At 39.8% G+C, this 17,852-nt stretch overlaps 1 protein-coding gene across 2 annotated transcripts in view; it reads right to left on the bottom strand.

Moving 5' to 3' along the window:
- The window catches only part of fibcd1b (fibrinogen C domain containing 1b), a 97,904-nt gene that overhangs the window by 25,753 nt on the left and 54,299 nt on the right, over window positions 1–17,852 (bottom strand). For both annotated transcript variants that reach the window (XM_044053649.1, XM_044053650.1), the window contains one exon: window positions 7,859–7,955. In XM_044053649.1, coding sequence (XP_043909584.1) covers window positions 7,859–7,955 — 97 coding nt within the window. The remainder of the gene's footprint in view (window positions 1–7,858; window positions 7,956–17,852) is intronic.

Below are 17,852 nucleotides of genomic sequence, written 5' to 3'. Positions count from 1 at the left end.
AACATTTGTGGGTGAAGGTGAACGTGAACGTGGGGAACCTATATAACAGACCTATGCAGGCCTTTAATCTGAAGCACCTGCCAGGGGGGAGGAGTTAAATAATTCTTGGCCAAGGTTGAGGGGGTCGGCATCAATGTTTGAGGATTCAGGGGCCGTAGATGTCCTCGAGGATAGTCAGGTTGGTGCCAGTGATCTGTCCGTTGTATTCTGTTCCTGCCCTATTTTGTGGCCAACCTGAACTTGCTCATACAAATGCAGAGAACACAACCAACTCTAAGTGTGAAGAGGTCAAGCTGAACTTCATCAGTTTGCACGGGGAAGAAAACCCTCTGCTGGGATTTTTATTTATTTACAAGCTTTGGTCCAAAACTGAAAGTTTCCATGGCCGGCGTGCCGAGGTGCTGAAAGAAGCACTATGGGATGCTCTTCCTCAGACAACACCGGCGAGCAGGTGAGAGGAATGCACGTCTCTTGGGAATACAAGAATGGCATGAAAGCTCCTGATGGATCCCGTCTTGCAGGGAGGTTACGGATACACTGGCAGAGTTGGAGGACTGTATGTATGGAGTGAGTGAGTTTTGAGCAGAGGGGGGTTGGGGTCAGGAACAAAGATGCTCACATACAGTCCAGTAACTTCAGGCAGTAGAAAAGTTGCAGTACAAAGTGGGGTGCCATTATATCGGCTTCATTAACTGCACGTGACCCAGCGTTGGTACTATGGTCTTTTGGTAGACCAATACTGAGCACAGATGTGAGGACAATGTGTTTATAATACATGTCCCTGTGATAGAAGATTCAGGAGGAAACGAGGTGATTGTGGTGCATATAAATTAGGGGAGAATTTCACCCAGATGAAATGATCTGTTAAAGATCTGTGTGAAGACAGGAAACAGTTGGCCACAACAGGGCTTCAGACAGAAATGTGAGATGCCATCTGGGTCTGGGGCTTTCCTGGTCTTTTTTCCCGTGGAAGTGTCTCTTCATTAATGCAGCATTGAGGCGATATTAGTGAGAGAACAGAAATTTGTTGCAACAGTAAATTGCGCACTGACAGCCAAGGACATTTCCTTTGCTCGTTTTAGGTTTCAATGTAGCTTCTTCCATCTGCTCTAATAGCATTTCATCTCTAAAACCACTTTTTATTACTTTGATTTTACTACCTGCAAGGGAAAAATGTTCTGCCCTGACACCTTTCAATGTTTGGCCTTATCCACATGAAAACAGAACTGCACCTATACAATCTTTTGCTCTTAAAAAGTTTTCTCTAAACATGGCATTGTTTCAAGAAATGCCTTCATATAGACAAACCCCCCCAAAACGACTCTCAATGCTGTATTACAGTATATATCTACTCGACCTGTATGTGGTGCTGTAATGGTGCCACACAAGTACACAAAACATGAAAAATGAAGCGTGTAAAACTCCATATACAAAAAGAACAACGACATGTAGTGGGGTTAAGGGTTAGCGAGGTTGTGGTTTCCCCAAAGTTGTGTATTGGGTGAATACATGGGTATTTTAGGGCTCCCAAAACCCTGGCTCTATGTGCATGAAAAGCGGATATGATGCAAAAATGCTGCAAATTCTGCTAAATTTGTAAGGCCCTTGGTGTCAGCGGACTCAATGAAATCATTATCCTGTCCTCCCACAGAGTTTACCACAGGCTTTGTGGGTTTTAGCTTCTGTTTCCTGTAAGTTGTGAAAAGATGAGTGATCAGAGGGTTCAAAAACAGCCTTTTTTAATACTATGTAACAGCGTGTTTCTTCAATGTAGTTCCCCTCCCCCCTAACTGCACTAATTCAGAAGGTATATGAAGTTACATCATATACAGTACCTTCTGCACAGTTAGGTCTGCTCTTTTAAAAATATAATAAGAAGAGAGTCTGGATGTTCTTGCTCCGTTATTTGGTGTTGCAACGCCTCAGTCCCACAATCTCGAAGCACGGCCGTAAAACACTGACAAGAATAAAGGAAGAAGAATTCTGTGGTGAATAAAATGGCTTACTGCTTATGAAAGGACCATGAAGGTGAGGACAACAGATTTTCTTTAACACTGTGACATCAATACACTAACCTTTACTGATATAAAAGCAGATTCTGTCTCTCCTAATCTCTATCATACACAACCTTCAATATGCTGCCCACTCCTTAGAGTACAAAGCCTGCAGGCAGATATAATGCAATATCCACGGTGGATTCACCTCACCGAGTTTATGCGAGTTGAGTAACAGAGTAAGGAGTTCTTGTGGGTTCTGTTGAAAACTTTAACTCATCAGGTTTCTCTTGTAGAGTATTGTGCGCAATTAGTCTTAGGCCACAATTCGATTTGCTGCTTAAGCACTGCTTTAATGACCATAACAGTGTAATTATTTCTCACTCACTTTATTGAAACACAAAAAAGTGGCCAAGTATTGCAACTAACCCTTACATTGGAACAAAAGCACTAACCTGGCTCGCTGAACCCCTTAACACAGAGTGTATCGCAGATGACACGTTTGCACACGCTCACTTTGCATTACCGTGCAATTACGCGGCGGTTTGCACCATCGGAAAAAATGTGGTTTTTAAGGTGATTTCACTCGGGCTGTTGCAGGAAGACGGAGAATCAGTCTTTCTTAGTATCTTCTTTGTCACCACAGAGGAGAGAGTTGGAAAAACACCTCTGGACATTGAGTCTGTCTGGGCGTGTGTGAGAGGATGGGACTGTAATGCAGCAGCTCTACTCTGTCTAAATGACATCACCGCTGCGAAATGTCAGCACCATCTAATATCAGCTTTATTTTTGAACAGAGCGGGGAGGTGTGGACGTATCTCCCTTCTTCATAGTCACTTGTCATGAAATGAAAAGTGGGAAAAAGAGTGTCAAACTCTCTTTCTTTTTCAATAAATGAATGGATGGATCTAAGCCAGCATTTAGTATACCAACGTATGGGGAGCAAACAAAAACTAGAATTCCATTTAAAGATATGGATTAAGCTGTTATTGCTCCACTGATTAATACAACTGAATACTGCTCGACAACAAAATTAATATTTAGTTTCTTTCAAGGGTTCAGTACACAAAGAATTCTGACCAGAACATTTTTTAATACATTTATATAAATCCTGTTTGATCTTGGAATAATTTCAGTGTTATAATGTACATATATATATTCCACAGTGCGAGGTAAAATGACCTTCCACGCTCAAAAGCAAACTTCACGACAAGCAGCCTTTAAAACATTCAAACATTTTCTAAATGTCAGTCCCCTGCGACAGTTTTCACAGAAAGAAAGGACAAACTGTCACTCTGTATTGGACGCGTCAAAGTCAGCCAAAAAGTCCGTACTTCTACAAAACACAGCAGCTCAAGTGACACCTTTGAGTTTTAGTTACACTGTGTTTGTACACAAGAATAAATTATAGCTCCAGTTTACAGACGTGAAGCCAGGAGGGAAGATGTGAATATGAACAGAGGCAATTTCCTGACACATTTTCTATTTTTTTTTCGCTGAACACTGAAAGAGCCGAGTTCCACTCTACAGACCAAGGTACAGTATATTATTGTAACAGGCCACCTGGAAAACTGGGTTAGTCTCTTTGGGACAGCATTAAACAGTTTCAGGACCTACATTACAGGTAGACAAGTCTACATCAGCCTCAGAGACCAGGTGTCCGGGAGATTTGATGGTGACAATGGAAATGCCTAGACCAAGATTTAAATTCTTTGTAAATGCTCCTCTGGGACAGATTATTACACAATATGTCCTTATTATACACACAGAATCCAAATGATGTTGTTATTTACTCGAGATGCAAGTAATGAAGCTGTGCTTCACTTGAAAAGAGGAGAAGATAAGAAAACTAGGGCTGCAAAGAATCTATTTTGATCATCTATTGATCGGTTTTTGAGGGTTTTTTTTAAACAATGAATACCAGCTTTCAGCTTCTTAATGTGAATATTTTCTGGTTTCTTTTCCCCATTTGACATTAGACGTTTGAGAACATCATGATTTCCAGGTTCGGTAATCACCGTTGGACATTTTTCAACATTTTCACTACCCTTTATGAACAAAAGAATACTCGATTAATCGAGAAAATAATCGACAGATTAATCGACTCTAAAAATAATCGTTAGTTGCAGCCCTAGAGAAAACAGATACTCAATCGAAGACATTGCATTCGTCATGCGTAGACACGAACGGCAGCTTCAGACCTGGCACAGTTGAAACTGAAGCATTCATTTATACAGTACAATGCACCGGTCTTTACAATATTTTATCATAAAGAGAAGTATAACAAATCCATTATGAGACTATGAAAGACTGTTGCAATCTCGCAACAGAATTGGCACACTAATTAAAACGTATTAGCGTCAGCTAATCAACACATTTGCTGCCAAAATAAAAAAAAAAGTGCCTCTCTTTCCCATACCTGGTCGTTTCCTGTGTTAGACTGGATTTAGAATAACTTCATGTATCCGGTAACAGATGTGTGAGAATTTTCTCATAATCCGTCATACAGCAACACATCGATGGAACTAATTCAGTGTAAAAGGCAGCATTTGTTAACTCTATCCTTCCCTTCAACGTTTCTAGTTATGACTTACATATATATATATATATATATATATATATATACACAGTATATAAAACACAAAATGTAATAAGAAATCTGAATTTAATGGCGTATCAAGATAATGAGAAATGTACAGATCTTCAGAGGTGGTTGATGGCATTAGTGAGCAATGTTGGTCCAGAGGAGGTAGCTGCAATAAATTTCCTTCCAGGCTGCAGGCAGGCACAAATCCATTTTTCATTTTTGCCCTGAGGGTAATCGATGATGGGGGTAACGAGACAACAGCACACCCTGAATGAACAAGGCTACTCTGAATGGTTCAAAGTTGCCTTCTGGCTCATTCAAATTCATTCTGCTAAATCCAGGGCTTTCCATATTCTCGCCATGTTGTTACAGCATACCATAGGGAGATCTAGCTGGCAGTCTAACCACAATTTATATCGTGCCCTGCACTCTGTAATGGCCTCAGGTCTGCAAAGAAACCTAGATCTACATTAATTCCCTTTAACTCGGAAAACCTATACAGTCTGTGTGTAAGTCTTCCAATGTCTAGCAAGGACGCAGGCGGGTGCAGATGATAATAGAATCCAAAACCATGCAGGGATGACTAATGCCACACCATTACAGAGCAGCGGTCCTAAATGTCTCAGACCTGCTGTTTGGTACCTGTGCTCCAACCTATTTGCATACTGAAAATTATTAATTACTGAGGCTCAAGTCTGATGTACACGTGCCAAGGAAATCTTGATGGTGTGCCCAGATAACACTGAATATGTTTAACAACAAAAACAAATCATACATTTCTCATCATAGTCATGTCCTTTTTTTTTTATATTATTATTATTATTTCTGCTGTGGTTTATGGTCATGCACCACTCACTGCCTGCAGGTTACACTACAGCATCTATTATTTTCCCTGTATGTGGCTCACATAGGTCTGTGCACTGACTCTCTAAAAATTATTTACTTTACAATTCAGATTCGAGTTCCCTTCATTTACCATTTAGAAATTAAACTACTTCATTACGTAACTGCAATAAAAGTGGAAAAAAAAGTTTATCACACTCTTTTACAATGTGCCACCATTAGCGCACAACCTCCTAAAGTGAATGTGTGTGTAAGGGTGCTTTACATCCCCAGTGCCGTTGGGATCACAGCTGAGCTGCAGCACGTCCATGACCTTGACCATGAACAAGTGACTTTCTACAGAAATAGAATTCTTTAAACTCTGCTTACTCTACCACTCTGTACTCCGTGATGGCTCATGGCTCAGGGGCGGAGCAGCTCGTCCTTCAACCAGAGGGTTGTAGGCACAATCCCTGGACAAGACACCTAACCTCACGTTGCTCCTGATGGTTGTGCTGGCAGCGCATGAATGAATGAATGGGTATAATAGAAAAAGTGCTGCACATGAATGAATGAGTCAGTGAATGAATGGCAACGCTGTAACATAAAACAGCTTTGAAGACAAACAAAAGCACTATATAAAACACGGAGCATTTACCATATTACTTTACTTGAAATTACACTTGCCTGAATAATTTATTTAGAAACATTAGAAAGTGGCATTTATTCTGATAGAGAAACAGACTCAACAGAACAGAAGGTCACACTTGAATAGAGACAGTGATAAATGAATGTAGTCGTCACTCTTTTTCGGACTTTTTTCTTCGGTTGTATAAACATTACTTTCAGAGTTCTATGCACTTTCAAAATTTGGAAGATTTATCATTATTATAATTATTTTATTAGCCGTGTGACCTTGGCCACTCATTTTGCTCATAGGCAGGGTCGGGCTCTTGAGAGGTTTTTTTAATAGAAAAAAAAAATTACCATGGTGATAGCTCATTAACGCTCAGTAGATAATCCAAATGTTATAATGGAAACAACATGTCTGTGTGAGCTTTCTTTTGGTGGGGAACCAGTTTTTGTATGAACAGATCAGCTCATAAAAGAATACCTCATTGGCTTGGAATTTTCTATATCACAGCTATTTCAACTTTCTTTTTCGACTTATAAATAGAAGAAGAAGAGGAAAGAGAGATGGAAAGTAGTTATTAGAAATTTTTTTTCTTGATGGGATAAAACAAAACTGGTTGCCACTATCAAAGTTTGATAGCCGCGAATCACGATCAGTGGCAGGTTCTGTTCGAAGAGGTAACAGCTGAGGTTACAGAGCATTTTGAGACCGATGGGCAGTTTCTCTCTGTGACAACAGCAATTATATGCTTCTGCAGCGTCCACTCCACAGCTGCAGCTGCTTCAAGTTCAGCCAAATCACAGTATGACTCTGGCTTCAGTCTGATATCTGTTGTTGGTGTAATACGCATGCTTTCGCTGGGAGGAATAACTTGTTTTCTACATTAAATCCACACTGCTGTCACCCTGAAAGTCCCACTGTTAATAAAGCATCGCTTAGTCCGGAAGAAAAATGCATTCTTAAATATCGGTACACATTCTTCTGTGGGTTCGGATCCTTTCAGGCCTTCGGGAGGTTGATTTTTTTAAAACTCATTTACATAGGGAGTGTGAAAAAGATGAACACAAATCCACTTAGTCATGTGAAAGTCTAATTAGTCATGGGTGTCATTATTGCCACTCTGCTCATGAGAGCACACTTTAAGCGAACAGCTAACTTGCTACAAGCAACAGGAACTCTGACGGTGCTGAGGAGGATCCTCTACAAGACAAAATGTTGCTAACTTTGTTAAACAAAATAGTGAAGTGGAATCTGAGCAATTGAGGCTTTTCTATGTTGACCACTCATTGGACGTCTCTTTATCCCGATCCATCACTCGAGATGACACGCTTTTTCAGCCTCTGTGAATGAGCTTCCGTCTTATTTCTGCTTTTAGTTTGAGTGCTGCACTTGGTGTTGATGATGTGATAGCTCTGTGAAGCGTTATCAAGGTAACTATATCGCAGCTAATCAAAGTTCACAGCACTGTGTGAATATTTGCTGGCACGGTGTCACAGGCAGCATTTTGACGTTTTGCAGGCAGATGTTCAGAGGCATCACCCGTAACCAGGCGTAAATCATACTGTGATTTGTCCTCTGTTTTCCTCTAAATGGGAAAATAATTTACAAAATTGATTGAAAAAATTTAAAATTGAAGAGCCCTAAAACTAGCAATTGAGAATATTTACACATCAGGAGCAGGTTTACAGACATTATCAATCAAGATGTGGTCTCAGGTTGGCTTCAGGAGCAGCCCCAATGAAAGCCTCATTTTATTATGTCGTTAGTATAGCGCAATCTAAGGTCAGAGGTCACACTCACAAACACAGCCGAGCCACTTACCGAGCCAGTGTTCACCAGTAATTGTGCCGAATCCCTCACGATAGGATTCCCATCCTCTGAAGAAGTTGACTGACCCATCCTCCCTGCGCTGGATCACCTGGACAACAAAGAGGGCAAGGTAAGTCTTTTTCTTCTTTTTTTTTTTATTAATCACAAAGTGCTTTACTCTAAAACACACAAACTAAAAACTTTGGTAACACTTTAGATTAGGGAACACATATTCACTCTTAACTAGGTGCTCACTAATAAATAGCACACTAGCCCTTTATTAGTAATTATTAAGCACATATTAACATCTTATTCTATATAATATTATTGTACCTCTATTACGACATGAATTCCTAATTAAGGTGTTAATACGTGCTTAATAATTACTAATAAAGGTCTGGTATGCTACTTATTGCATGTTAGTTAATGGTGAAAATGTGTTCCCTAATCTAAAGTGTTACCAAAACTTCTATACAACCATAAGTACAAGGATTAAAAGCAAGTTTCAATCAAAAGAAGTAAAGATAAGTACAGGATAAATAAAACAAAATCAAACAAATGTAGTAGTTTCATGGAAGCTTATTCCCCCAATCCAATCCAAACCTGTTTTGTTGGTTACATCTGTGATCCATTCACTCATCCTGCAGCACAACTGTATACACTGCAATCTTTGCTATGTCATTCCATCCAACAACATGGTGAAAATGCTACAGGCGAAACTTAACTTCCAGTTTCTCTCATGTTGACCTCAAGCTGGTTTGATTCTGCATTAGTTCATGTCTCCAGGTCATGATCCTGCAGCTCATTCAACTCCTTTTCCCTCGTTTTTCTGCTCCATTATATTAACACGGACTCTGCTCCCCTTAAACCTTACCATAGCAAACCTCCAAATATAAAAACGCTTATTCCTCCACTAAGCCCTGCGTTTGGGCTGCTCAAGTTCTGCTCAAGGCAACGGTCTCATTGTCCCTAGTAATGTCTCAGTCCTCGTGTTGGTTACTGAGCTCATTCGCAACTCATCTAGATGAACTCACACTAACACTTTAACAAATGAATAATGCAAATGCTATTTCCACTAGAGAAGGAAGCTAATAAAAGGAAATCCATTAAATTGTGACCGACTTTGAAACAAATGGCCATGGAATCTTCACAAATTCATATCCCAATAATTCATAAAACAACAATCCTTAATACACACGCTGTAGATGAGCTGTGCCGTGTGGAAGATTATAGCAACTTTAATTGATCTCAGCGGCGCGTTCGATCACACGTGTGAAGGTGTGGTATCTACATCAGCGAATACAATAAACGTGGTAACAAGTGTCAGGCAGAGAGGGAAGGGAAATGTGAAAAGAAGTCAATGTTGAAATGACAAAGGACAGTTTAGGGTTAGTGTGACTTATTTTATAACAGACCATATGGCACCAGACGACAACAACGGCCATCTGGTAAGAAGAAAATCCTGAAGAGTGTGAAATCTTCGTCATCGCAAATTGTCTTCATCATGGCCATCATCACAAGTGCATTGCCGTTATTTCTCAACACTATTTTACCATAAAAGCAATTCTCCTTTCTTATGTCACAATTTTCTTTTCGACTCCCCATTAAGGCCTTTTTCTGAATACTTCCCAGCATTCTTGACTTGCGGCGCAATTACAGCATTTCTTTTTTTAACAACACACAACAGCCTTGACAGAGATTGTGCAGATTTGTTGTATCCATCTTTCTGTTAACTCTAAAGCAGTTAGCAGTATCAGTGCTCTGTTGACAATCTATGCAAGAAGACGCCGCGACAAGATATCAGTCAAAAGATGCAAGTGTTTACAAATGTCTCGCTGAATAAATATTAACTTAAAAAACAGGGTAATACAGTTTCTTCCAGGCAATCAGAGTAGGTTTCAGGAAATGCAACTGAAACAGAAGTAAACATTGTCAACGCTGAATGGGGACAGCAGCGTTTTATGCTCTTGCAGGCATCAATCATCGCGAGGCGACATGCCACTCACGACAGTGGCTGTGTAAGTCATTCATGGTTCAAGGACAACAATGGCTAATATTAAAGATATGAAAAAAAAAAACCCACCTGACTGTGGTTGCAGACAGTGGTCGGATCAATACATTGTTGGGGTAATTTTTTTTAGAATATGACCAGCCATATTTTTCTTTTCTTTCTTTCTTTCGGCTTCTAAAAGTCCCCTTTCCTACAACCCTGTGACATTTTCTCTTTGAGGCCCGAATAGAAATGATGGCACGCAGAGTTGCTGTATGAAGCCGTCAATTATATATAAAGACACAGAGGGGTTTATATCATCTATTGCATGAGACTCTCGCAGGCTTTGCTCCAGTCTCTTCACATTAGATCATCCAAAGTATCTTGGGTATCTGTATTAACGCCATTGATTTTACTTCTTAACTTCCTTAAGCTGACATGGGGATCTATGTTGACAGTTGTGCAGAGTTAGCCTCCGAACATGAAATGTGAACGTGAGGTGACACTAACTAGTTTTACGTTTGCCCACAGTTACGTATAATTTTACATAAACAATTCCATATTTCCTCATGAGAATCACAGATATGGTTTGAAATTTGGCACTGCAATATTCGGTAATATTTCGTATTTTCCCTTCATTGAAATATACTACAGCTTGAAATTTTAGTATTAATGTATGATGTACTGTTGGTGCTGTATAAATAATGTCATCAATGATTCATACACAGAGAAGGAGTGAGGCTACAGAGCTGCTTAACACACATGCTACAGTGTATACGCCAGAACTAATACTATATGAAGCAGGGCTGAACGGTTTTGAATACATATCTAATTGCGATCATTAGTGACAGTGATATGATTTGCGATATCACAGGGAATGGTCATTTTTACATCATTATTCTCATTCTCGTATTTAACATGATTGCGTTGAGACATTTGTGCAGATGTCCTGCGATTTGAAAATTGCAGTAGGCCGTATTGCGAAGTTCCGAAGAACTGTTCAGCCCTAATATGAAGCATACAGCGGTAAACAGATATGTGGTAACATTTATGTCAACCAATTATGCTGAAAACATGACATCAGGTATCTATATCTGCCGGGTTTGCCAGTCTGACTTACACCAAGCCAATTAGCTATTTTAAACAGTTGATATTGTAGACATATGGGTACTGGAATGATTGGAAAAAAACTCTGTATTATGATGTATGTTAGGCTGTGTTTTACGTCTTTAACGTTTCTGTCTGCACCACCGCATGAACGACTATATCATGTAACACATTTAGATTGACTTGCTTTCAATTAGCACTTAAAATTAATTACTGTGAGCATGTGGATTTTTTTTTTTTTTTCTTTCAGTGTGACACATTATGATATGACATTAAAACACACCAGGGACAATAACCTGCTAATATGGCTATCACTACGATGAAAACAGGAACACCTTCTCAAAAGCCATTGGGGGAAAAAGGCTGCGGCTTTTGGCAGAATAAACAATGCAGCATCGTACTGAATGTATGTATGAAACACATAACCTCCCTGCCTCCTTTTCTTACTCGCTTAGCACTTCTTTCCCCCCACATTCGAATGAGAAACTAAGAGGACTGCAATAGATGATCCCATGTTAAAAGTGAAGTTGATGTTTTCCTTTCCATGCATCCCTAATTGTCTTTTTTCCCCCCTGGCACTAACAGTTTTAGCAGCAGGAGGTGAGGAAATTGTATTAAGTCATCCCTCAACCAAATAAATCTCTCTCTCTCTCTCTCTCTCTCTCTCACACACACACACACATACACAAAAAGAAAGAGAAAAGAGAGTCAAACAAACTCTACTTTCAAACTTTACGGAAATATTTTAGAAAACCACAAACTCAAGCATCAAATTTTCATTCAAATTGTCTGGGACCTCTGAGAAAAAACACACTGTTGATATAATCACAGTGTATTTCTGGCTACACTGTAGAGCCACTTGAAATATCACAACAATCTCCGGAGAGACTGGAGATGGAACGAATGGGCATCGAAAAATGCTGCATTGGTGATATTGTAGTTCTGAGGATTTTGGGAGATTTTTTATTTTTTTTTTGGTACAGCTCTGGAACCTTCAGTCAACAGATTACAGTGCACCTGGCTGTAGTTTACTGCTGCTGTGAGTCAGTGCAACAATCTGGCCAGTGGTCACATGAAGCGGCACTCCACGGCAGCAGGTCAACCAGCGAGCAGTTCAGCTCAGATTAGGGTTAACACTGTTGTCATATTTGCCATGTCTGCTCCGATATCAAGCATCCTTGTAAGACAGGAGAGGCCCTCTGTGGTGTAATTGCACACTGACCCTGTGCGCCTGTATCTGTGTATGTCAGTGTGTGTGTGTGTGTGTGTGTGTCCTCCAGATATATAGTTCACATAGCAATAACATCAGGATAACCCATTCTCAGCAGCGTTCATTGCATTACGATAAACATGATGAAAAATGTGCGTCAATTACCCTTTTTCACCTACGAAAAGGAGACGTTAAGTAAATAAAAATAAAGGTTGATGTGACAAAAACTATGACGAAATCTATTGACACAATGAATAAAAAGAAGAAGAAAATGATAGGGCGGGACGAGAACCAATCAGAAGAAAGAGATCGAATCAGACTAATCTCTATGTGAGGTGCTGAGGTTTGGTTGATTGACCAGGATGTCAACACAAGGGAAGCGGCAGAAATGCAGAAAATTTTATTTAATTTATTTGATTGTTAAGACAAATAAAAATGTTTCACATCAAAACAGTTATATCCGTGTTGTAAAATCGAACCTTAATAATAACATATTAATAGATGGATAATCCATTAGGTGTTCGTACACTAAATATAATCATATTTTAGTCGACTAAAACTAAATGATATTTTATTTATAAGACTTATTAACTAAAACTTAACCTAAACGGTGAATGCTGCATTTAATGGACACATGTTCGAAAAATATTCCAAAAAATGTGATCTGCTGTGCAACGGCCTTAACTCAATGAACAATTTTGAAAAATGCCAAGAAGTGGTCTGAGAGCTGAGGAGGGCGGGAGAGTGGGGAGCATTGCTCACACCACGCTCCACCAATGCAGAGCGAAAAACAACGAAACAACAGGAGTCTGGGACAGCAAGCCTTGGACTGATAAGACGATGAAAGCATGTCCCAGTGAAACAAGAGTGGACTAAGAAAGCCAATGGCAAAATCTGAATGCTCAGTACTTTACACTAAACTCTGAAGATTTGCACCTGGGTCGGCAAATGACATTATACACATATACACTGGTTTTCACCTGCAAAACGTGGTTTAGGGGTTTAGTTACACTTTCAGAAGCAAAGCCCGCAGTGGGGGTAGATGTAACCCAGGGATTACGGGGAGTGCTGTTAATGCAAAGATACATACAGTGTGTGAATCCTAAATAGTCTGAATTTATGTAGCGATCTTCCAGTCTTGAATACCACTCAAGTGCTTTACAATCTCAATGTCTCGCCCAATTACACTTCTGCACACGATCTGGAGGAGCCAGGGATGGAACCACAAGTCTCCTGGTTAGTAAGAGCCGGCTGTCCGGAATAAAATGTGGGCGTGTGTGTGGGCACTGTATGTCTATGTATTTACATCAGTGTCAACATCTATGTGTCGCATGAATGCATTAAGTCGGTCTGCTTAGTTTCGAAAGCCAACATGTTCACAGTCGTCAAATCCAATCCGATTTGTTTACAAGCACATGTAAAAATAACAAAGTTGACCAAAGTGCCGTACAGTTAATAATGTAACGTAGATGTAATGTAATGTAACATCTTAAAACATGAAGTGCAGACAGAGCACACCTCACATTCAAACAGGGGACCGGGGAGCTGCTACAATTGCACGTGCTTCAGTTTTTATGACGCTCGGCTGCTCGATCACCTCGACGCGCGACAACAGGGTTTCCACTGGGACACAGCTTAACATCACAACTGACAAATTCTTACACCAACTGTCTCGCTAGAGGGCCGAGTCTGACATTAAAGTTATTTACGTCAAGGTCATAAGCTGAGAGTTTGGTGAGGGCAGATGATGTTGTTGTAGCCACAGCCTTCCTGAGACTTGCATTTGTGACACAGCATGTGTAATTTTTATTTTATGAAAAAAAGATTTTTTTGCAAGGCCACCGTGTTTCATAACATTAAGTACAGAACAATCCAAAAAACTGAGCTACAAAATCAATAGTGACTTTGGCCTGTGGTCATATTGTATACCAGTAGTGAACAACATAATGGGCTGGCTAATGGAATCCAGAGCAGTTCCAAATATTGAAAATGATGTTTTAAATAGGTTTGTCCAAGTACATTAAATAGAGTGCACCTCTGTTCTAGTAACACATAACACAATCACCTCATACTAGTATCACTAAGATACAACATGATTCATTAATAATAGTTAGAATAATACTGAGTCATGAACCATGTAGACACTTTCTCAGAAGGCTTTTATTGATTGCCATTTAATTCTACAGCAAACGACTTTTTTTCTCTGTTCGTCATCTGCAGAGTTACAATGAAAGGAAAATATTCTGGGACAGTTCTTCCTTTCTTCCTCTCTTCTCTTCTCTTATCTCTGGAACCTTCTCGTCAGTCTGTCTCCATATTGCGGCGTTTTGACTTCATCCCTTTCTCTTTGCAGCTAATTAATTCCTTATGCAATCTGTTCTACGTACACCACCACAGAGCCTAAAAACAAGCCAGCTCCCAGAGGAGACTTTCCCCACATCACTGTCATTTCTGTACCACCGTGTACGGCACTGTCCAGGGATGGTTGAACTGAGGACAACTGGACTTTGTTGTAGTACAGTGTCCATATGTTCTATGTGTTCTGTCCATTCAACACTGGACAGAACATGCCCAAGAGGTTTTGAGGTACACTTTTTTTGTCCATTATAGTCTGACAACATAACTGTCTTCACAAAAATAAATGATGGAAGTAAACAGAAGTAAACAGAGATCTGATCTCTTGTGGTCACTTAAGAAACACATGTAAACACCTTTTAATACCAGGTGTGAACTGACTGGATCACCTGTGATGGACAGTAATGCCGGGTTTTGAACAAAGTCTAGATCTTTTAAGGATGATTAATCTCTCATTAAAGAGGCTTTGCCAGTAAGACGCAGGTATTTAACCTCTGCTGGGTTGTTATGAAGGCCGTTTGTAACAACAGTTGCTCAAGTTGTCCGAGTCACACGAGGCAAAGTGGGAATGGCTGGAATGAGAAAGACATGAGACAGACGTGCTCCTCTGTCTAACATGGTTTCATTTCAGAATAAAAAGTCATCGCTCTGGCCAGGTAAAAAAAATGTATGTCTCCTTGTTATAGTAAAGGTAAAATAACAATAACACGTAGGATATGTGTGTGTTGATGTGAGCAGAGGCATGTCTCAAGCAGCTTAGTTGCTGAAAATATAACCGGAAAAAAAGAAAGACATGACATTGGTGAAGAGAAAAACCAAGGATTTGTCACGATGAATTTTGAAACGTGTTGCAGTTACACTGTGAGTGTCTCCATCTAAGTTTCTGTCTGTCTGAACTGTGAGGATGTCAGGGTGAAATACAGCAGAGGGATACATTAAAAAACATGACTGGTGGTGATGTAGCCGTGCAGACGTCCTCCTTCAATCCTTTTTCAGATAAACTGAACATGCAGTCAAGACATCTGTGTAATGGAGCTGCTTGGATTTGTAAATGTACAGATATACGCTGATATTTCCACATCTGAAAAGTGGTATACAGCGTTACTGTACATAGTTTTGTTCAAATGTTTGAACGTGAGAAATGGGAGACGGATTTAACGAGATAAAACAATGCACAGCAGCAAAGCTTGCATTGCCCGCACGGTTCTTTTACCACCAGCCATCATTTTATCGATGCAACAGTAAAGCACAAAGGCAGACAGGCCATACAGATGAAGGAAAGTACCATTGAGGGGGACAGTGGTTGCTGGTAACACATTTTTTCAGAGCGTCTGTGTCAGCAAGGCCCTATAAACAAAGCACTGGCAGTTTAACGTCTCGCGTGCTCCCGCTCTACAGTCAAGGAATTTGTGACAGTTCTTTAGAGAAGCGACGCCTGTGGTCGTCGCATTAGAATTCGTCCGAGACAAACGAAGTATGTTTTTGTTTCAAATAAATCAGGAACGCCTATGAACATATAAGTCAATCAAAATGGCCCAAATTGTATTAACGACCAAATCTCCAATCCATCGCACCCAACACTTGCTAAAGGGCTATTGCACTGGCATGATCACATTGAGCTTGTCTGTAATCTCTGCAGGAGATGGAAGCGACTTAACAAGCTGCCTTAAGCTCTTCAGCGGGCTCCCTGTCAACTATTTCGGAGCTCACTGTTTGCAGAGAGCGACACCCTGACTGACACACCAGAGCAGGCGAAGAATCACCACAAGCACTCCAAAGCTGATTGGGGCAGATTTACAGTCTGGCATATGACTGGGTGGAAAACAGGAAAGGTGCCAATAGCTTGTTAGCTCCTGGCATGTACACACTGTGAACACACTATGTTTATATGTGTGGTGCTTTGGCAGCAGATGTCACCGAGTGCTGCGGCTCTATATACTGACTAAATAAAGTTAATGGGAGACATCTTCAGAGAGCAGTTAATAGATTAGCCATTAGATACACACTATAATACTCAGAAAACACACGCGCACACAAACGTACAGACTATCATACATAAATATAGTGTCGAAAAAGATAAATACAAGTGTCAAGACTAATAGATTCTGCTCTAAAACCAGCCTCACACCCCCTACCATAGATTTAAACAGATCAAGAAAAAAAAAAAAAAGAAGCAGGCAGAGGAATTGCCAACAATTTGATTACATTGTTAAGAATATTGATGATATGGTGACAAATTCAACAACGTCTGATGAAAGCACTCGTAAATCCACGGCACTCTGCAGAATCTCTATCTTCAGAAAGGGCCGCTAACATCTGTTGGGGGGATGTTTTATAATCCTATCAGAAAGACAGATGTGCTCTGAACACAGCGGCAGCAAACGAGAACAGAAGGAGAAACACAATCGCACAATCGCAAATACACCATCTCTCTTTTGCTCTGCGCACGCTTTATGTATTTACATGTACTTCGGTGAACGAGAGGATTATTTTTGGCTCTCAGCAGTAACCTGATTTTTTTTAAGACGTGAAAAAACAAGAAACCTGGTTCGCTGTAATGTTTGAACTGCGTAAGGCAAACATATTAGTAGATATCTTCTAAGGCTTTTGAAAAAAAACATCTGTGTATGGTTGCATGACAAACACCACTGAGGAGAAAGATTATTTTTTACTCAAACTGGTAGGTGTGAGTCAGGATAAAAGTAAATATTAAAATGTATCACTTTTGCTACAATATCCGTATATCTGAGGTGTTTATAATAAAAAAAAAATGGGCAGAATATGAGGCTTTTAAAAAACAAAGCCACCCACATATGCATCCTGATTAAATATGATCAGACATAAGGTATTATTCTTGTGCTTTTATCACTTATCAAAATGTTACTGCTTGTTTTTTAAGGAGGAAGAAACTCAGAGGTGACCGCGCTTTTTCAGTCGCTGCTCCGAAACTGTGGAATGAGTTGCCTTTGCACATCAGGCAGGCTAACTCACTTTTTGGCTTTTACTATTTTTTTATTGTTTTACTGTCTTTTACATTTGTATTTGTCATGCCTGTGTACAGCACTTCATTGGATTTTAATTTTTGCCATTCTTCTATCACATGATCTCTTCCCAGAAGCCAACAAACAACATCAGTGGTTAATAGAATATAGATAATAAATTTCAAGCACTGCTGACATCATTGTCCTTATACGTATGCAACTGGTCATGTGTGCGAGTATGAATGGGAATTAAATCTGATCAGACTATAAAAGCATAATATAATATACTGTAAAACCTTTTTTCCTAGTGTAATGTTTCTTTCACATGCAGATTATAGTAATGAATGGATATAAACCATTCAA

Source organism: Solea senegalensis, linkage group LG21, assembly GCF_019176455.1.
Source record: "Solea senegalensis isolate Sse05_10M linkage group LG21, IFAPA_SoseM_1, whole genome shotgun sequence".
Taxonomy (NCBI): Eukaryota; Metazoa; Chordata; class Actinopteri; order Pleuronectiformes; family Soleidae; genus Solea; species Solea senegalensis.
The sequence above is the reverse complement of the archived record's forward strand: the minus strand, read 5'-3'. Positions and strand labels throughout refer to the sequence as shown.